This window comes from Hemiscyllium ocellatum, chromosome 3 (genome assembly GCF_020745735.1).
Source record: "Hemiscyllium ocellatum isolate sHemOce1 chromosome 3, sHemOce1.pat.X.cur, whole genome shotgun sequence".
Taxonomy (NCBI): Eukaryota; Metazoa; Chordata; class Chondrichthyes; order Orectolobiformes; family Hemiscylliidae; genus Hemiscyllium; species Hemiscyllium ocellatum.
The window spans coordinates 9,316,540-9,339,029 of NC_083403.1; the positions used below are offsets into that span (position 1 = coordinate 9,316,540).

The 22,490-nt window shown below is 41.8% G+C and overlaps 1 protein-coding gene across 1 annotated transcript in view; it reads left to right on the forward strand.

Annotated features, from left to right (window-relative positions):
* The window catches only part of LOC132834399 (dynein axonemal heavy chain 8-like), a 1,143,262-nt gene that overhangs the window by 576,852 nt on the left and 543,920 nt on the right, over positions 1 to 22,490 (forward strand). Inside the window, exons 27-29 of the mRNA XM_060853284.1 lie at positions 61 to 187; positions 7,462 to 7,697; positions 16,910 to 17,014. Of these exons, the coding sequence (XP_060709267.1) occupies positions 61 to 187; positions 7,462 to 7,697; positions 16,910 to 17,014 (468 nt within the window). The remainder of the gene's footprint in view (positions 1 to 60; positions 188 to 7,461; positions 7,698 to 16,909; positions 17,015 to 22,490) is intronic.

A 22,490-nucleotide genomic window follows, 5' to 3' on the forward strand; every position in this document is an offset into this window, starting at 1 on the left:
GTTTATCTATATAATTTATAGGTTTATCTATATAATTTATTTCTGATCATTTTTGCACAGAAATTCATGGATCGGAATCCCAGTCTGTATGAATTCCGATCAGAAATAGAGTTCTATGCTAATTTCCAACAGGAGATTGAGGAACTCCCCTCCAGCATTATATTAGATTTTATTGAACTAAACACAGGTAGGAACTAATGCTTATTTATTCTCTCAGTAGTTCATTTCTTCATTAATGCAACACATAAGAAATTGTTCTTTGTCTCATTTATGCCTGGAAAGCAAGAAGGAAAAAATGTAATTTGTGCTACAATTCCTCAGGAATTACTTTCTACTGAGACAGCTTGCTGTTTTCTAATTTGCTTTGAGAATTTGGTCTTGGTCAATTTTCTCTCACAACAACGGAAACGTTTGATTCTTTCCCAACGTATATTCGCTAATTTAACATATCAACTTCATTGGTGAATCACGAAGAGTGGCTCAGCTGCCACATTGGTTCAATGGAGAACGCAGGAGGACATGCCAGGATCAGGACCAGGTATACCTGAAAGTGAGGTTGCAATTTGATGAATCTACAACAGGGCTACTTCTGTGTCACACTGAATAAGCAGCAAATGTGTTTTAAGGTGATGGTTCCAGCAGATTGGAAACCACAAACATAATGCCACTCTTCAAGAAGAGAGGAACACAGAAAACAAGAAAATAAAGGACAGGTAGCCATACATTTGTCAATGAGATAATGTAATTGTCCATTCTTAAGAAAGAAATAGGATGTTTAGCAAAACTTAATGTAATCAAACCCAAATCACCAGCTTTTTGTGAAAAGAAATACATGTTTGGCAAATCTTTTAGAATGCAATGAAACTATAACAGGCAGAGCTGATAAAGGGGAATGGGTTAATGTTTTGGATTTAGATTACCAGAAGGCATTCAATAAGCTGCCACGTAAAAAGTTATTGTACAAACTGGAAGCTTGTGGTAGTGGTCATTTCGTCATAGGATGGATTCAGGATTAATTAATGTGCAGAAGATGGAAAATTTGGACTTATGGGTCTTTTTCACGTTGGCTAGACATAACTCATGGTATGCACAAGGATCAGTCCTAGGGCCTCAGTTAGTTACAATGCACATTAATAACTTGGAGGATGGGGCAGAATGTCTGCAAATTTGATGGTGATACACAAATACTTGGGACAACATGTGATATGGACTTAAAAAATCTGCAAGAGAACATAAATTGTTTGAGGGAGTAGGCAAAAACCTGTCAGACAGAGTTTAACGGAGGGACGTTTGAGGTCATTGTACTTTGAGAGGAAGAATCAAATGGCAGTGCAGGGACACACAAAAAAGTGCAGCAGAAAGGGATCTGCGTGTTCTTACACATGTAACACAAGCTATTAACATACATCTATAGTAAGTAACCAAGAAGGCAACTGGAAATTTGCCCTTTATTGTCAGGAGCAAATAGGGGCATCTTGTTACAATAGTACATGGTGTTGGTGAGATCATATCTGAAGAAGTGTGCACAGCTTTTGTCCCCATATTTATCTGGAAGCAATTCAAAAGGGATTTCCTAGATAATAGCACAATACTGTGGATACTGGAAATCTGAAATAAAGTTTGGAACAAAATCAGAAATTGCTGGAGAGACTCAGCAGGTCTGACATTATATTTGGAGATAGAAACAGAGCTAATGTGTTGAGTATGATATGACATATGGCATTTCTTCAGATCTCAAGATTCAGTAGGCTAATTCCTGAGATGAAGAGGTTGTCTTATCTTGATCAGCTAAACTCTTCGAAGCTTTTTTATCAGGATTTAGAATGATGAGGCTTATCTTACTGAACCATAGTGATTCTGATGGAGCTTGTAAGTGTAAATGCTGAGAAAATGTTTTGACTAGTGTAGGGTTTTGAATTAATGGGCATAGTTAAAGAATAAAGGAATAGTCTTTTAAAACTGAGATATGACAGAATTTTTTGAGTCGTGAATATCTGGATTTCTCTACCTACTCTCTTCCCCACAATACGACCAGAGCACCATGGAGTTTGGATCACTGAAAATGTTTGTGCAGTGTGATGAAACTGTGAGATTTATGTATATGTAGTTTGATATTGTGTACTACAAGTTTGCATTCCCATAAATTTCAAATAAACATATGAGTTTGTTGCTGTGCTTAAAGTTAACAATTAACTTGTTTAAAAGAAAGATTATAACACCCATAATTCCAGGTGTGAAGAAGTTAACCAGTTTCCTCAGTAATTACCGAGGGAGCTTGGGGAAAGAACTTTCCAGACTCTGACTGGGTTGGGGAGTCATTTGAGAGAGGAGCATATTTTAAGCTCTGAGACTTGAGCAGTCAGATGATGGAGTAATAAATGCTAAGCAGCTTTCCTAAGAAAAGGTATTGATGAAATGAAATTATTTTTCATTAATGAGTAATTTTCACTCCAAGGCTGGAGTGTCGAGATATAGTCGGTGGAAAGCTGATTATTAAAAAGAGTTCACATTTGAATAGTGCCCATCAAACAATGAAATAAGGACTTTGACAATAAGGTTAACATTCAAATTGTGGACAAGGGGTTAGTGTGACTATCTGTTTCTGGGGAACCATTAAAAGCAATTTTCATTGGACCATATCAAATCAAAAAGAAAGTCGATGATTTCAATCATATAGTGAGTGCTGCAGATAGGAGGGGATCAGCAAGTACAGTAACATATTAAAAAGGTACTGACAAGATGATCATTAGGAGAAAAGAATACTAATGGCAGTGAAAGGACAGAGTGACATAAATACAGGGGAAACTCAATTATCCGAATGAGATGGGTGGGCACTATTTCATTCCGATATTTGATTATTCGGTTCATCGATTCAGTGCCTTTTCTCTGGGGTTTGGAGTTTTCTATTAAGTCTGCTCCCTGTTCAGGAAATAAGGTAGCATCACAGCCCACGTGAGCCCTCGCCCACCCCCAACACCGCCCCCCACCCGCCCCCAACACTGCCCCATGACCAGTCCCATCTCCCGCCCACACCCCCGTCCACCTCCCATACTGCCCCCTGTCTGTTCCACTCCCAACCTCACCCACCCCAACACCACATCCCGCCCACACCAACACTGCCCCCCTCGCCCGTGCCCCCCCCGACCGCCTCCCCCCCTCTTCTGTCCCTGTTCGCCCCCATCCCACCCCCTCTCCGGGTTAGCTGAACTGGACACGGAAACAATATCTGGGAAAGAGGAGTTTAGGGCACACGCCTGTGTAGAACTCCAGGGAAAGTGTGGGAAGAGAGGGAGTGGGAGGTCAGTCATTTAGAGACAGTGCCTGCGCTCCCATCGGTCCAGGATTGTTCTCGGCAGCATTTTTAATCCTGTAAATAAAAAGTGCCATCTTTGATGTATGTAATGTTTCTGTCGGGACCTCGAGATCTCCTTCGGATAATCTGATTTTCAGATAATTGGTATTTGGATAATCAAGGTTCCCCTGTATGGGAATAATTGCAGAATGAATCTGAAATGGAAAATGCAAACGTTGCTTCTCCAAAAATGACATTGGAAAGCATGAAAGTGCTTAACAAGTTAAATAGCATCATGGTTTATTTTATGAAGGCTATTACAGAATCATAAATCAATTTGAGGAATTGGGCCAGGAAACATTTCTTCAGTCATCTGTGCAGTTAATTGGGAAATGCATGACATTCAACCCATGAAACAGCACCATCACAGACTAAATCAAGAAAGATTAACTCAACGAAAGGAAGAAGTTAAATTCATATTGGAGGTTTCATTGAATCTAGTCACAGCAGCTATAAAATCAGGTAGAACAAAACAACATAATAAATAGGAGCAGCAGAAAGCCATTCACCTGATTCCTGCCCTGCCATTCTATAAGCAGATGGCTGATCTGCTGTAGGCCTCAATTCCTTTTCCATGCCGGTGTCTTTTAGCCCTCAACTTCTCAATTTCAAAAAGCCATCTACTTTGATTATAGTCTTGTGGCACTGATTGGTGGGGGATTGCCCAATTGATGTTAATACTTGATAAATCAGAACCAGAAGATATAGGGGCAGAATAAGATCATTCGGCCCGTTGAGTCATGTTTCTCAACACCATTCTCCTGCCTTCTCCCCATAACCCTTGATCCCCTAACTAGTCAAGAACCTATCTCACTCTGTCTTAAGTGCACTCAATGTCTTGGCCTCCTTCGCCTTCTGTGGCAATGCATTCCACAAATTCACCATATAGAACATAGAACATTACAGCACAGTATCAACCCTTGGGCCCTTGATGTTGTGCCGACCTGTGGAACAATCTGAAGCCCTTCTATCCTACACTATTCAATTTTCATCCATATGTTTATCCAATGACCATTTAAATGCCCTTAAAGTTGGCAAGGCTACTGTTGTTGCAGGTAGGGCATTCCATGCCCCTACTACTATTTGAGTAAAAAAACTACCTCTGACATTTGTCCTATATCTATCACCCCTCAATTTAAAGCTAAGTCCCATCATGCTAGCCATCACCATCCGAGGAAAAAGGCTCTCACCGCGCACCCTATCTAACCCTCTGTTTATCTTATATGTCTCAATTAAGTCACCTTTCAACCTTCTTCTCTCCAACGAAAGCATCCTCAAGTCCCTCAGCCTTTCCTCATAAGACCTTCCCTCCATACCAGTCAACATCCTAGTAAATTTCCTCTGAACCCTTTCCAAAACTTACACATCCTTCCTATAGTGTGGTGACCAGAACTGTACACAATACTCTAAGCACGGCCATACCTGAGACCATGCTCTGAGTGAAGAAATTCCTCCTCAGCTCTGTTCTTGAGTGTCTGGCTGGAAAAATCTAAATTTAACTTTGAATATTTGTTGCCAAAACACAAGGATACAATGTACAGTCTTTGTTTTAACGATACTACAAAATGCTACAGACAGACAGATAGCCTTTCTACCTCTGTATTTACAACATTGGTTCCTAACCAGAATTTTATAAAACCGATCCCAGACTCTATAATAATCAATTCTAATCACCAGTTTGTACCTTTAACAAAATACATAGCAATTTATTAACAATACAGTAACTTCAGCACAGCAAATATTAAACAACAAAGTAATCTAATTGTCTATTATATAAACTCCAAAACCTTTGTTTTCAGCCCCATTTACACAAAAGACAGACAGACAGTCAGACAAACAAACACAGTTAAGGATTAAATATAAGGAAATAACAAAACTGGCTCAATTACTGAAGTGGTTTCTACGTTTCACTGTCCAAGGGCATAGATGATGTTTTCTTGGTTAATTTTTTGATGGTCGGGTCCTAAAGGACTTTGGTGCGAGAATGGATCTGTGGCGGGTGGTGAGGTAACCAAAAAAAGATCAGAATCATACTTGATCTCAGCTTCATCAAACTGCTTGCCATAGATATATCTGTCCATGACAGTATTGGTAAGAGTGCCCACCACACAGAACTTGTGGAGGTAAAGATCGACGTGAAGGGCTTTTGCCCGAAATGTCGATTTTACTGCTCCTCGGATGCTGCCTGAACTGCTGTGCTTTTCCAGCACCACTCTAGTCTATACTCTGGTTTCCAGCATCTGCAGTCCTTGTTTTTACTTTGTGGAGATAAAGTCCTGCTTTCACATTGAGAATCCCCTCCATCACATTGTGTGGCACTACCACTGTGCAAAATAGGATAGATTTTGAACAGATCTAGAAACTCAAGAGTGGACATCCATGGGACCATCAGCAGCAACAGAACCATACTCCAACACAGTATGTATTCTTATGGCCCAGCATATCCCACAGTCTGCTATTAGAATCATGCTAGGGAATCAGTTCTGGTCCAATAGAAAGTCCAGGAAGTATGTCAAGAACAGCAGTTTTCCTAAAAGAAATGAGTTGTCAACCAGGAGAAGTTGTAAAACAGGATTAATTATGTGCCAAATAGTAAAAGCCCGTGAGTGATAGATAGAACAAATCAATCCCACAAACAATGCATCACATCTTAAGCTCAAAGTTCAAATGCAGAAAAACCTGGATAATATCCAAGCATGGGCTGACAAGTGATAAGTAGTTAAACATCACACAACACCAGGTTATAGTCTAACAGGTTTATTTGGAAGCACTAACTTTCGGAGTGCTGCTTCATCAACCACCCGATGAAGGAGCAGCGCTCCGAAAGCTAGTGCTTCCAAGTAGACTTGTTGGACTGTAACATGGTGTTGTATGATTTTTACCTTTGTCCACCCCAGTCCAATACCTGCTCCTCCACATCACAAGTGATAACATTTGCACCAAACTACTAGGCAATAATCAACTTCAATAAGAACATTCTAACCATAACCCCTTCACATTCAACAGTATTGCCATCACTGAACTCCCCACTATCAACATCTTGAGCATTACCATTAACCAGAACCTGAATGACAGTGGTTATAAGATCGGGTCAGATGCTAAGAAATTTACAAAGCCTGTCCACCATCTACAAGGTATAAGTCTCAGTGTAATCTAAGACTCATCACTTTGCTGGATGTGGAGCTCCAACAGTACTCAAAATGTTTGACACTGTCTCAGACAAAGCAGCCTATTTAATGACCATCGCATGCACAAACATTCAGTCACTCCATAAGTGACGCTCAGTAGCAGTAAAATGAACTATCTACAAGATGCACTGCAAAAACTCACCAATAATTCATCTTCCAAACCCACAACCTCCTCAACCTAGAAGGACAAGGGCAGCAGATACATTGGGACTTCAGGTTCCCTTCCAATCCACTCACTTTCCTGACTTTCAAATATACAGTGTCATTGGGTCAAAATTTGGGAACTCCCTGCTTCCAGACATTTTGGGTCTACCTACATCATATGCCATGCAGTGGTATAAGAAGCCAGCTCACCAGCACCTTCTCAAGGACAACTAGAGATGGGCAATAAATGCTGGCCAAGCCAGACATGCCTGCATCCCATTAGTGACCAAAACAATTGCAAAGTAAGAACTTTCACTTTTAAAAACAGAATGATGAGGAATTTCTTCTCTCAGATGGTTGTGAATCTGTAGAATTCTTTACCTGAGAAGTGTCATAAGTGTATTCAAGGCTGAGGATATTTTTTATCAGTAAGGGGAGCAAAGGTTCTGGGGAAAAGGCCGAACAGTAGAATTGAGGACTATTAGGTCGGCCATGATCTCAATGAATGATGGAGAAAACTCAACAGGCTGAATGGCCTACTCCTACGTTTTATCTCTGCCTTCTAAACATGATTAAAAGAGCTTTCATTATCTTAGTGATGTTTTCAATACTGCATATTCTGGTAGATCATTGTGAAGATCACCAGAGATGTAGTTCAGGTACAATTGATGGGAGCATTATCAATATAATTTTTGGACAATATTTGATGTTTTGTTTACTAAATAAACAACATGGGAATTGAATTTGCTTTAATTGGATCTATTCTGCTTTCCTTAGAACCCATGAGAATGGCCCTTTTGGTGGAAGTCAAAAGTTGGATAATGTTACTTTGTCGGTACTTGAATGAACAATACAAAGCAAAAATGTCAGCGATATCAATATTTGTCAGTGAACAAATTAAAAATTTGGCACGACCTATTCAGGATTTAGATGATGTTCGGTTTGCAATGGAATCTTTAGCAGAAATACGAAGAAATGAGATACAGATGGATATGACTTTGGCACCAATTGAGGTATGTGTCCTTTTAAAGTTACACTGTTTATGTGTTATATTTTGGAACTTGTTCTTTTTCATATTGTTTTCAGGATTTTAGAAACCAAACTAGACCTCATTTAATGAGACTCCTTAATTTGCTTTATCTTTTCTGCTTTATTAGTAGTATCTTCCATTGTATACATTGATTTGAAATAACGTTTTCCAACATTCACATAAAATAGTATAGAACTTGAACTGAATAAGAGATTTTTGAAAATTTTTAATCATGTACTCATCAGGAAATATTTGTAAGGATACCACGTCTCTTAACACTGCATGAGAATTGGGTGCTGATTGATTGGCAAGTGCATTCTGAATTGGGACAACAGCACACACAAATTTCACTTACTCTCTTAGCTTAAACTAGTGGTTGAGACTTTCTTTGAAGAGGTGAACTGTTGTCGTTATACAAAAAGACTTGTTTGCCACGTTATTCAGACAGTCTAAATTTTAACCCTTCACTGCCTAGTTTCATAATCCATGTACCTGATTAAGGTATTTTTACATTTTGGTTTTTAAGATGTCAGTTTGTAGTATTTTCATTTTCCTATTGGGTATCCAGACTTATGTCATGCATCTTACTCTCATTAAACCTGTCAGCTTTACTTCGGTTGTGGGTAAAATATTGGAAAGGGTTAAAAGATATAGGATTTATAATCATCAAGAAAGGAGTAAGTTAATTAAGGATAGTCAACAGGGTTTGTGAAGGGTGGGTTATCCACGCCCTCCACCTCCTCCATGATTTTCGCTTCCCCGGCCCCCAAAGCCTTATCTTCACCATGGACATCAGTCCCTATACACCTCCATCCCCCATCACGAAGGCCTCAAAGCCCTCCGCTTCTTCCTTTCCCGCCGACTCAACCAGTACCCTTCCACTGACACCCTCCTTCGACTGACTGAACTGATTCTCACTCTGAGCAACTTCTCTTTTCAATCCTCCCACTTCCTCCAAACCAAAGGAGTAGCCATGGGCACCCGCATGGGCCCCAGCTATGCCTGACTCTTCGTCAGATATGTGGAACAGTCCATCTTCCGCAGCTACACTGGCACCACCCCACACCTTTTCTTCCGCTACATTGATGACTGTATTGGCGCTACCTTGTGCTCCCATGAGGAGGTTGAACAGTTCATCCACTTCACTAACACCTTCCACCCCGACCTCAAATTTACCTGGACTGTCTCAGACTCCTCCCTCCCCTTCCTAGACCTCTTCATTTCTATCTCGGGCGACCGACTCAACACGGACATTTACAATAAACCGACCGACTCCCACAGCTACTTAGATTACACCTCCTCCCACCCTGCCCCCTGTAAAAACGCCATCCCACATTCCCAATTCCTTTGCCTCCACCGCATCTGCTACCAGGAGGACCAATTCTAATACCAAACAACCCAGATGGCCTCCTTCTTCAAAGACCTCAATTTCCCCTCAGACGTAGTTGATGATGCTCTCCACCACATCTCCTCCATTTCCCACTCCTCCGCCCTTGAACCCCACCCCTCCAATCGCCACTGGTCCTCACCTACCGCCCCACCAAACTCCAGATACATCGTATCATCCTTCGTCATTTCTGCCACCTCCAAACAGACCCCACCACCAGGGATATATTTCCCTCCCCTCCCCTATCAGCATTCCAGAAAGATCACTCCCTCCACGACTCCCTCGTCAGGTCCACACCCCACACCAACCTAACCTCCAGTCCCGGCACCTTCCCCTGCAACCTCCAGAAATGCAAAACTTGGGCCCACACTTACCCCCTCACTTCCCTCGAAGGCCCCAAGGGATCCTTCCATATCCGACACAAATTCACCTGCACCTCTACACACATCATTTACTGCATCCACTGTACCCAACGTGACCTCCTCTACATTGGGGAGACAGGCGGCCTACTTGCGGAATGTTTCAGAGAACACCTCTGGGATACCCGCACCAACCAACCCAACCGCCCCGTGGCGGAACATTTTAACTCCCCCTCCCACTTCACCAAGGACATGCAGGTCCTTGGCCTCCTCCATCGCCAGACCATGGCAACACGACGCCTGGAGGAAGAGCGCCTCATCTTCCACCTAGGAACCCTCCAACCACAAGGGATGAATGCAGATTTCTCCAGCTTCCTCATTTCCCCTCCCCCCACCTTATCTCAGTCTCAATCCTCGGACACAGCACCGCCTTCTTGACCTGCAATCTTCTTCCTGACCTCTCTGCCCCCACCCCTGCTCTGGCCTATCTCCTTCACTTTAACCTCCTTCCACCTATCGCATTCCCAACGCCCCTCCCCCAAGTCCCTCCTCTCTGCCTTTTATTTTAGCCTGCTTGGCACACCTTCCTCATTCCTGAAGAAGGGCTTATGCCCAAAACATCGATTCTCCTGCTCCTTGGATGCTGCCTGACCTGCTGCGCTTTTCCAGCAACACGTTTTTCAGCTCTGATCTCCAGCATCTGCAGTCTCACTTTCTCCTAGAAGGGTGGGTCATGCCTCACAAACCTTACTGAGTCCTTTGAGAAGGTGACCAAATAGGTGGATTAGGGTAAAATGGTTGATGTGGTGTATATGAATTTCAGTAAGGCATTTGATAAGGTTCCTCATGGTAGGTCATTGCACAAAATACGGAGGCATGGAAATGAGGGTGATTTCGTGGCTTGGATCAGAAATTGGCTCGCTGAAAGAAGACAGAACATGGTGGTTGGGGGAAAGTATTCAGCCTGGAGTTCAGTCATTAGTGGGGTACCGCAAGGATCTGTTTTGGGTCCACTGTTGTTTATCATTTTTAAAAACCTGGATGAGGGCATAGAAGGATGGGTTAGTAAATTTGCAGATGGCGCTAAGATTGGTAGAGTTATGGACAGTGATGAAGGATGTTGTAGGTTACAGAGAGACGTAGATAAGCTGCAGAGCTGGGCTGAGAGGTGGCAAATGGAGTTTGATGTGGAAAAGTGTGAGGTGATTCACTTTAGGAGGAGTAATAGGAATGCAGAATGTTGGTCTAATGGTAAGATTCTTGGTAGTGTAGATGAGCAGAGAGATCATGGTGTCCAGGTACGTAGATCTTTGGAAGTTGCCACCCAGATTGACAGGGTTGTTAAGAAGGCATACGGTGTGTTAGCTTTATTAGTAGAGGGATTCAATTTCGGAACCTTGAGATCATGCTGCAGCTATACAAAACTCTGGTGTGGCCACATTTGGAGTATTGCGTACAGTTCTAGTCACTGCATTGTAGGAAGGATGTGGAAGTTTTGGAAAGAGTTCGGAGGAAGCTTACTTGGATTTGCCTGGTATGGAGGGAAGGTGTCACAAGAAAAGGCTGAGAGACTTGAGGCTGATTTCGTTAGCAACCCTAGCAACATCCTTGTAAATCTTTTCTGAACTCTTTGAAGTTTCATAACATCCTTTCATAACGAGGAGACCAGAATTGCATGCAGTATTTCAAAAGTGGCCTCACCAAAGTCCTGTACAGCCACAGCATGACCTCCCACCTCCTATACTCAATGCACTGACCCATAAAGGCAAGCATACCAAGCGATAGGCTTGTATTTGGAGTCAACAAATAAAAACACAAAGGAAATACATGGCTGCAATTCACACCCAAAATATCAACAAATTCTTTACACTCCTCGATGATCTTCTGCACCCAAATGGCATCTACTGGAATAAATAAGGCCTGTCTGCCTTGTAGCCCCTGGTCCACCTGAACTCTGTCATTCACAAAAATAACTCCCTCAATCACAATCTCAATGTCCTTATTCTTTTCCTGGAACAATTGCTCCCGTTTATGGGGAAAGGGCAGGGAAGTGAAAGTATGGAGTTTGGATCAGCCATGATCCAGTTGAGTGGTGGAGTATGTTCAAGGGGCCAAATATTTTGACTCGTCATTGTTAGATATCCGTCTTAGTGGGGTGATGTCGTCAACAAAAAAAAATGGCATTCATTTGAAATTTGACAACACAGTCGTGGGTACAGGGAGTACAGTAGGAAGCTGAGGACACATCCTTGGGAGGCTCCAGTGTTGAGTGTTTTTGTGGAGGAAGTGCAGCTACCTATCTTCACGGATTGCAGTCTGGGGGTCAGAAAGCTGAGGATCCAGTTGCAGAGGGTAGAGTGGTAACCAAAGTCACGGAGTTTTCAGGTCAGTCAGGAGGGGATAATGATGTAGAAGGCAGAGCTGTAATCAATGAGCAGGAGTCTGATGCAGCTGTCCTTGTTGTCCAAAGCTCTAGGGATGAATGTAGGGCTAGGGACATGGCATCATTGTGCTCTGTTAGGCCCGTAGGCAAATTGTAGGGAATTGAGGCCGGCTGGAAGACTGGAGTTGATGTGGGCTATGATCAGCCTCTCAAGGCACTTCATTATTAGTGAAATCAGAGCCACTGGGCATTAGTCATTAAGACACATTGTATTTACTTTCTTAAGTATGGAGATGATTGTGGTCTGTTTAAAACCGGTGGGGACTACAGCTTGCAGGAAGGAGAGGTTGAGGATATGGGTGAATCCACGCAGAGTCTGAGCGCTCAACTGAGGACACCGTCCAGACCGGTCGCTTTCCTTGGGTAGATTCCCAGGAAGACCAATCTGACGTCTGCAACGGTGACTGAGGGAACATGTGTGTCCAGGGTTGTTGGGGAGGTGATGCCATGCCATTGGCATTCTGCTCAAACCAAGCATAGAAAGCATTGAGTGCATCAGGGAGGATGTGTTTTTGTCTGCTATCTTGTTCTATTTCATTTTGTTTTCCGTTATGTTGTTCAGGCCTTGCCATGGGTGGATGGAATCTGTTTGATAGGTCGGGGCCTCTAACCTGGTCCAGTACTGTCTCTTGGCATCTCTGATGGATTTGCAGAGGTCATAACTAGATTTATTGTATTGATCGGGTAATCTGACTTGAATATTGCATGCGTGGCCTTCACTAAGGAGTGGATTTCCAGGTTCATCCAAGATTTACGGTTGGGGAACACCTAGATTGACTTCTTAAGTACTTGGTACTCCACATATTTGCTAATGAAATATGTGATGGTGGTGGCGTACTTGTCTAGGTTTATCACCAGTACTTAAAAACTGTCCAATCCACCAATTCCAAGCAGTCCCAGAGATAGTCTTCCACAACCTCGTACAAACATTGTACTTCCTTTTGTGAAGGTACTCACATTTCAGTTTGTAAGCTGGGAGGAGGAACACAGCGTTGTGATCAGATTTTTCTGAAGTGTGGGCAAAGGTGGAGCAGTAGGTATCTTTGATGGTTGTGTAGCAGTAGTCCAGGATGTTCGGTCCTCTGGTGGGGCAAGAGGTATGTTGGTGTTACTTTGGCAGCACCCTCTTGAAGTTGGCTTGGTTTAAGTCACCACCCACAATGAATAGGGCCTTGGGGAATTTTGTCTCTAGGGTGTTTGTGCTGGCATAAATCATGTCTCGGGCATTCTCCACATCTGCATGGGGTGGTGGAGGTGAATTCATGTGGAAAATAGTAGGGATGGCATTTTACTGTAGGTTTTCTAGGTCTGGGGAGCAATGGCTTGCCAAGGTCACTAGGTCCGAGCACCGGGAAGTGTTGATAAGGAAGCATACCCCTTTGCCTTACCCGACCACATCAGCTTGCAGGGCACAGTCATGAATGGCAGGCAATGTCACCACTCCTTAAGTGTTATTGAGTCAAAATCCTAAAACTCCATTCCTAATGGGATTATGGATCTACCTACAACACACGGACTGCAGTAGTTCAAGAAGGCAGCTCAAGGTTGGACATTAAAATGCTGGCCCAGCCAACAATGCTCATGTCCCACAAATAACTGACAATAAACTACCTTACATCTAGAATTGGAAATATATTACCATTCTTTCAGTGCTGCTGAGTCAAAATCCAAGAAATCCTTTCCTAATGGCATTGTGGTGTACCTACACCAAATGGACTGCAGCAGTTCAAGAAAACAACTCTCCATCACCTTCTCAAGGGTAACTAGGAATAAGAATTAAGACCAAAAAGCAACACCCATGACTGTGAGTGAACAAAATAAACAGATTTGTCAGTCAAGGAGTGCCACCACAATCAGTTTAGTCCAGGGCTATGGACATTGTCAGTTAGCTGCTTAGGGTGATCAGGATCAAGGGATCCATTTCATTGCATTCTGGTAGTGGATCATTATCATGCAAAGATCCAAACCTATTAGTGTATGATGTTACAAATTATAGTAGATGTTAGGTTATTCAGCCCTTTGAATCTGCTCAATCTTTAATAATTACGCAACCATTTAAGAGGAAAAATGTTCTCCTTATTGCTGTCCTAAAAGGCCAAGCATTTATTTTAAAACTTGCATTACCTCATTCCCCAGAGGGAATTGCTTTAGCTCAGTTGGCCGGATTGTTGGTTTGCAAAGGAGTGTGATGTCAACAGCATGGGTTCAATTCCCATCACCAGTTTGAGGTTACCATGAAGGACTCTCTTTCTCAACATGTTCCCTTGCCTGAGGTCTGGTGGCCCTCAGGTTAAATCACCACTAATTACTTCTCCCTAATAAGAGAGCAGCCCGTATTGTCTGGTAAGACTATGGTGACATCGCAACAACTCACCCAGAAGAAGAAATGTATTTTCCAGTTCCACTTCATCAAGCCTATTTAGGATCTTATACACTTCAGGATAAAATTCAGTCAACTCATCTGTCATTCTTTTAAACTTCAGTAGAAACAAGCCCAGCATGTCCAATCTTTATCTGTACGGCAATCTACTCATTCAAGGCACAAATCTAGTAAACCTTCCCTGAACCACTGACCATGCATTTACATCCTTCCTTAATTAAGGACACTAAAACTACACATAGTATTTGACATGTTCCTCTCATTATAAAGATTATCATCCGATTAGCCTTCTTGATTGTGTTTAGATTAGAGTGGTGCTGGAAAAGCACAGCAAGTCAGGCAGCATCTGAGGAGCAGGAAAATCGATGTTTCAGGCAAAAGCCCTTCATCGGATTGTGTACTGTACCTGAACAAAACCTTTTGTGGCTCATGCACCAGAATACTTAAATCCTTATGCACCTTCAATACAGCGGTTGATCTCCATTTAGTCAATACTCTGCCTTGTATTCACCTTGCTAATATATTTTCCGATTCCTCATTATACTCCATCTGCCCTCTCATTCGGGTGTTTATATCGATCTTATGTATCCTTCACATCATACTTCTGTACCCATCCTGCAAATGTATCTACCATGCTTTTGCTCCGCTTGTCAAAGTCATTGTTATAAATTGTAGAAAAGTTGAAAGCCAGCACAGACCGCTGCAGGACTTCACTCGGAACATCCTGTCAATCAGACAAAGTCCCATTTAAACATACTGTCTTTTTGCTGCCAGCAGTCAGTCTTCTATCCAAACTAATATGTGGCCTACAGCAAAAGCTGTAATTTTCTACCAAAACTTTTGATGTGGCAACTTATCAAATGCTATCTTACAATTAAAGTAAAGCATGCCTGCAGGTTCCCTTTATTACTAGTGCATGTTACTCCTTCAACGAACTCCAATTTCACCTTGACGAAACTATGCTGACTCTTTCCAATTACCATAATTTTTTCTAAGTATGCAGCTGTGATCACTTTAATGCAAAACTACAGCACCTTCCCCATATCAGACATTAAACTGGTCCTTGGTTTCTTCTTTTTTCCTACCTCCCTCTTGAATTATGGTTGTTCATGTTTTTTTGTTTTACTTACTACTTTCCAGTCTGATGGAACATTTTCTGAACTTAGGGAATTTTGGAAAATTAGCATCAATGCATTGACTACTTCATTAACACCCTTTTTTATGCCTGAGGATGAAGAACACCAGAAACTAAAGAACTGATCTATTGCAACTCCTGCAGTTTGCTTAGATATCACTTTCCTCACAATTATACTTTTGCTAAGTCCTTCTCTCTCTGCCACCACCAATTTACAACTATTAATAGATTTTTTAATGTATCCTCCGTATTAGCAAAAAATTTGTTCATTTTATCCAACTTTTCCTTCTTATCTATTAACTCCGCAACTTCACTTTCCAGAGGACCTTCATACATTTTGCTTAGTGTTTTCCTTTTCAAACGCCTATGGAAACTTTTGTTATAATTTTTACGTTCTTAGCTGTCATGGTCTAATATCTTCCTCCTGATTAATCCATAGGTACAGAGCTCAATTTCTCCAATACGAGTGCTGGTGTTACATGCACCAGAGTCCACTTCTCCCAAACCAGCATTTGAATCATCATATCATTTATTTGATCTTATTTATCTCATGCCATTTAGCTTGTGGATCAGGTATACAGCAAGAAATTATTATCTTTCAGGTTCTGCTTTTTAACTTAGTATGCAGCTTCTCTTGCAGTTTATGCAGACCCTTTTTTCTTGTTTCCCTTTTGTCATTAGTAGCAAAATAGTCCACCGCCACTGGATTCTCCCTTCACCCTGAAAGCTTCTTTCCAGCCCTGAGCACATGTCCTAAACTGTGACACCAGGCCGGCAACACAGCTATCTGGATTGTCACGGTTTGCTGCAATGAATGGTGTCAGTTCCCCTCACAAACATCACCGACTATGAATGTATTCTTTACCACAACTATGTTTTGCCAGTCTCAGGGTCACTGTACCACCTCTGCTATCATTCAAACAGGCTGAGAGAACCTTAAACCTATTGGATAAATACAGTGGCTGACACTCCTGCCCTCTGTGTCCACTCATTAGCTCACTCAAGTCACACCCACCTGTCCCTGACCACTGACTAAATCAGAAGACCCAATCTTACAAGGGCATAAATGCTTTCTGGTGTAAAGAAACCAGCTAACTTTACCATTCGCAGTTGACTAAATGTGGCAAGCAATTTCAATCAATCAGTGGTCAGGGTGACTGAGAGGTAAACAACAAAAGAACCAATGATACTGATAAGAGAATTTTAATCCCTCAGTCACCTTGGCTACTAATTGATAGAAATTGTTTGCCATGATTATTCAACAGCAACGTTATTATTGTGTCATGTGTTGGCAGAATTTCAGAAATGGGAGCAAATAATGCTTAGTCTACATTAATTATTTTTTCCAATCCAGCTTCTCATTTTGTAGTTGCTAGATAATTAATAATTTCATTTAATCTGATGTTTGATATTGTTCATCATCAGCACATGTACAAATTCTAACAAAACTAGATTTTATTTCAGTTTGTTTCATTTTTTGATTTCATACAGGAAGCATATACAATCCTGAATAAGTATCAAGTGGAAATTTCAAAGGAGGAAGCAGAAGGATCTGACACTCTTAGGTATTCTTTCAACAAAATGCAGGTCAAAGCTGTGAGTATTTACCTTGAGCTAACACAGAATTCAGAATGAATTAATGCTAAATTTGTGAAAATACATCTGGAGGAATACTTAATAGCATTCTGAATGAGTATTAATTTAATATTATTAATAACAATAATATTAATTTAATATTATTGCACATAGTCTTTATTACATGGGTAAAAGAGCTGAGAGAGGTATGCTGGAAACACCAATATAAATCCAAAGCACTCAGAGTGCAAAGAGCAGTAAATACTGGTCTAGTCAGTGATGATCATATCCTGAGACCAAAGGAAAAAGACATAGATAATCAAACGGAGCCTCGCATGATCATGCTTTTATTCAGCAGAAAACCATTCGTCAAAACCACGTAATTTTCCTCTGTAGGCTGATGACAGTACAATGGTAAACTTGTTGTCTGATGATATGTGAAGCCATAGGTAAAATCATGTTATGGTTACAAAGTATCCGACTACCATGTCAGAAATAAAAGGTTCATTTTCTCCCTCATATTTTCACTGACTCATTGACTTGCACAATGTGGGCCTCATTTATTGACATTTCTAATTTCATTCAAGGAGGCAGTTTTTTTCAGTCAACAGTGGCAGTGTTTGAGTTATAAGGACAAACGTGTGCTGTTAAGACTGAAGTTCCAGGATTTTTGCCCAGTGACCATGATGGGATGGAAGTATACTTGTAAATTGGTAGAGTGAATGATGTGGAGGCAAACTTGGGATGATGATGAATCCTATATTATTCTAGGCAGTAGAGCTTGTATCCTTTTTGTCATTTACATAAATGATTTGGATGCGAGCATAAGAGGTACAGTTAGTAAGTTTGCAGATGATACCAAAATTGGAGGTGTAGTGGCCAACGAAGAGGGTTACCTCAGATTACAACAGGATCTGGACCAGATGGGCCAATGGGCTGAGAAGTGGCAGATGGAGTTTAATTCAGATAAATGTGAGGTGCTGCAATTTGGGAAAGCAAATCTTAGCAGGACCTATACACTTAACGGTAAGGTCTAAGGGTGTGTTGCTGAACAAAGAGACCTTGGAATGCAGGTTCATAGCTCCTTGAAAGTGGAGTCGCAGGTAGATAGGATAGTGAAGAAGGCATTTGGTATACTTTCCTTTATTGGTCAGAATATTGAGTGCAGGAGTCGGGAGGGCATGTTGCGGCTGTACAGGACATTGGTCAGGCCACAGTTGGAATATTGCATGCAATTCTGGTCTCCTTCCTATCGGAAAGATGTTGTGAAACTTGAAATGGTTCAGAAAAGATTTAGAAGGATGTTGCCAGAGTTGGAGGATCTGAGCTACAGGGAGAGGCTGAACAGGCTGGGGCTATCTTCCCTGGAGCGTCGGAGGCTGAGGGGTAACCTTATAGAGGTTTACAAAATTATGAGGGGCATGGATAGGATAAATAGAGAAAATCTTTTCCCTAGGATCGGTGAGTCCAGAACTAGAGGGCATCGGTTTAGGGTGAGAGGGAAAAGATATAAAAGAGACCTTAGGGGCAACTTTTTCACACAGAGGATGGTACGTGTATGGAATGAGCTGCCAGAGGATATGGTGGAGGCTGGTACAATTGTCAATATTTAAGAGGCATTTGGATGGGTATATGAATAGGAAGGGTTTGGAGGGATATGAGCCGGGTGCTGGCAGGTTGGACTAGATTGGGTTGGGATATCTGGTCGGTGTGGACAGGTTGGACTGAAGGGTCTGTTTCAATGCTGTACATCTCTATGACTCTATGCTGTCAAAGAAACCTTTGTGAGTCGTTCTTAATTATTTCATAGGATAGGGCCGTCACTGGCTTGGCACTTATTGCCCATCTGTAGTTGTCCTTGAGAAGGTAGTGGCAGATATTAGGAAAGCAGTTCCAGGATTTTGCCACAGCAACACTGAAAGGAAGGCAGTATGTTTCCAAGTCAGGTAGTCTTCCTTTTACTCCATTCATTAATGAGATATACACATCAATGACTAGAACAGCTTATATTGCCTATCCTTATTTGTTGTTGAGAAGATGGTGGTGAGCTGGCTCTCAATAGACTGCTGTAGTCTATTGAGAGCTAAGTCCCCACATTGCTTTTAGGGAAGGAGTTCCAGGAATTTGGCCCAGCAATAGTGATATAATGAGACCATAAGACCACATAAGACCAGGAGCGGCTGACCAGAGCAGACACAGGTCAATCAGTTTGTTCTGCCATTGAATGACATCATGGCTGATCTGGCACTCCTCAACTGCACTTTTTTCCTTTTTCCTGATAACCCTTGATTCATTCACTAATTAAAAATCTATCTCAGTCTTGAACTTAACTATCAACAGAACATGTCCAGCTGTCCTTGCTAAAGAATTCTACAATTCAATACCCTCTGACAGAAGAAATTCCTCCTCATCTTTGTCTTGAAAGGACAGCCCTTATTCTGTGATTATGCCCTCTCATCCTAAAGACTCTCCCATAAGGAGAAACAACCTGCCCATATCTACCCCATCAAGTCTGCAAAGGATCTTAGCAGGCACATGTAACTTGAGCAGAACTTTGTAGGTGGTCTTCTTTTGGATCATAAAGGTCACAATTTTTGGAGGATTCTATCAAAAGCACCATGGTGAACTTCTGTAGTACATTTTGAAGATGGTGCACAACATTGTTACAGTCAATCAGTAGTGGAAGAAGTAAATGCTGTTGGTAATAGATGGAATGCCAATTAGGTGGTCTGCTTTGTCCTGGACTAGATAGGATTGAGGTTCATAAGGATGAGTTGTTAGCAATTCTGGGAAGTGTGAAATTAGAAATGATTTGGAGATGCTGGTGTTGGACTGGGGTATACAAAGTTAAAAATCACACAACACCAGGTTATAGTCCAACAGGTTTAATTGGAAGCACACTAGCTTTCGGAGCAACGCTCCTTCATCAGGTGATCAGGACAATCACCTGATGAAGGGGCGTCGCTCTGAAAGCTAGTGTGCTTCCAATTCAACCTGTTGGACTATAACCTGGTGTTGTGTGATTTTTAACTTTGAAATTAGAAAAGTCTCCTGGGCCGGATGGGGTTTATCCTCAGATTCTCTGGGAAGCTAGGGGCGAGATTGCAGCGCCTTTGGCTTTGATCTGTGTGTCGTCATTGTCTACAGGAATAGTGCCAGAAGACTGGAGGATAGCAAGTGTAGTCCCCTTGTTTAAGAAGAGCAGTAGGGACAGCCCTGGTAATTTCAGACCAGTGAGCCTTACTTCGGTTATGGGTAAAATGTTGGAAAGGATTATAAAAGACAGGATTTATAATAATCTTGAAAGGAATCATTTGATTAGGGATAGTCAACACAGTTTTGTGAAGGGTAGGTCGTGCTTCACAAACCTTATTGAATTCTTTGAGAGGGTGACCAAACGGGTGAATGAGAGGAAAGCAGTTGATGTGGTATATGTGGATTTCAGTAAGACGTTTGATAAGGTTCCCCATGGTGGGCTATTGCAGAAAATACGGAGGCATGGGATTGAGGATGATTTAGCGGTATAGATCAGAAATTAGCTAATTGTAAGGAGCTGAAAATGTGTTGCTGAAAAAGCGCAGCAAGTCAGGCAGCATCCAAGGAGCATGAGAACCGACATTTCGGGCATGAGTCCTTCTTCAGGAACTGAAGAAGGGCTCATGCCCGAAATGTTGATTCTCTTGCCTGACCTGCTGCACTTTTCCAGCAACACATTTTCAGCTCTGATCTCCAGCATCTGCAGTCTTCACTTTCTCCTAGTTGTAAGGAGACAGAGAACAGATGGGAAACATTCACCCTGGAATTCATTTACTAGTGGTGTACTGCAAGGATCTGTTTTGAGTCAACTGCTGTTTGTCATTTTTATAAATGACCTGGATGAGGGTGTAGAGGATGAGATTGCAAATTTGCGGATGACACTGAGGTCAGTGGAATTATGGATAATGCTGAAGAATGTTGCACACTACAGTGAGACATAGATAAGCTGCAAAGCTGGGCTGAGAGGTGGCAAATGGAATTTAGTGCAGAAAAGTGTGAGGTGATTCACTTTGGAAGGAGTAACAGGAACAGAGTATTGGGCTAATGATAAGAGTCTTGGTGGTGTGGATGAGCAGAGAGATCTTGGTGTCCATGTACTTAGATCCCTGAAAGTTGCCACCCAGGTTGATAGGGTTGTTAAAATGGCATATGATATGTCAGCTTTTATTGGTAGAGGGATTTGAGTATCAGAGCCATGAGGTCACATTGCAGCTGTACAAAACTCTGGTGCGGCTGCACTTGGGACTATTGCATTCCATTCTGGTGGCTGCATTATAGGAAGGATGTGGAAGCATTGGAGACGATGCAGAGGAGATTTACCAGGATGTTGCCTGGTATGGAGGAAAGATCTTATGAGGGAAGGCTGAGGGACTTGAGGCTGTTTTCATTAGAGAGAGGTGACTTAATCGAGACATACAAGATGATCAGAGGATTAGCTAGGATGAACAGTGAGGGGCTTTTTCCTAAGATGATGATGACTAGCACAAGGGGACAAAGCTTTAATTTGAGGGGTGATGGATGTAGGACAGATGTCAGAGATAGGTTCTTTACTCAGAGAGTAGTAAGGGTGTGGAATGCCCAGCCTGCAACAATAATAGACTTTAAGGGCATTTAAACATATGAATGACAATGGAATAGTGTAGGTTAGATGGGTTTCAGATTGGTTTCATAGGTTGGCACAACATTAAGAGCCAAAGGGCCTATACTGCCTGTAATGTTCTATGGATGGCAGCAGGTTATTTGAGGATGTTTTGAGCTGCTCTCACCAGGCAAATAGGTAGTATTTCATATCATACCTGACCTGTACATTATGGTTGGTGGACAATCTTTAGAGAAACAAGAAGTGAGCAACATGCCAAAGAATCTTTGAACTGTTATTTATAGCCACAGTAACTAAGTGTTTGATCAAGTTCAGTTATTTGTCAATGGTAACCTCAAAATGTTGATGTTGGGTGGTGTGGATTCACAATAGTAATGCCATTGAACATCAATGGGCGGTGATTAAATTCTCTTTTATTTGGTGCGAATATAACTTGCCACTTGTCAGCACAAGTTTGGATATTGTTCAAGTTTTGTTTCACTTGTACATGGACTGCTTCGGTATCTGAGTGTCACAATCGGTGCTCAATGTTATGCAAATGCCACTGAACATCACACTTCTGGAATGCCCATCGAGCAGTCATTTAATAAATTCCAATGGAAGTGCCTATTCACTTTTGTGTTTGAATCACTTAATTGAAATGTTTGTTTTTATAAGGGATTATCCAGTAAAGTTAACTACTTTCATAAGGGCTTAGTTCAAACAAATTCAAATGATCAGTTTTGTTCTATCAAGAGTGATTTTTTTTCCCGTACTGAGATGATCCAAGATAGGTAACTTTATTTTCTGTCAGCATGCTTGAGGTATACTTAGAGTCATATAGCATGGAAACAGACCCTTCCGTCCAACCAGTCCATGCCA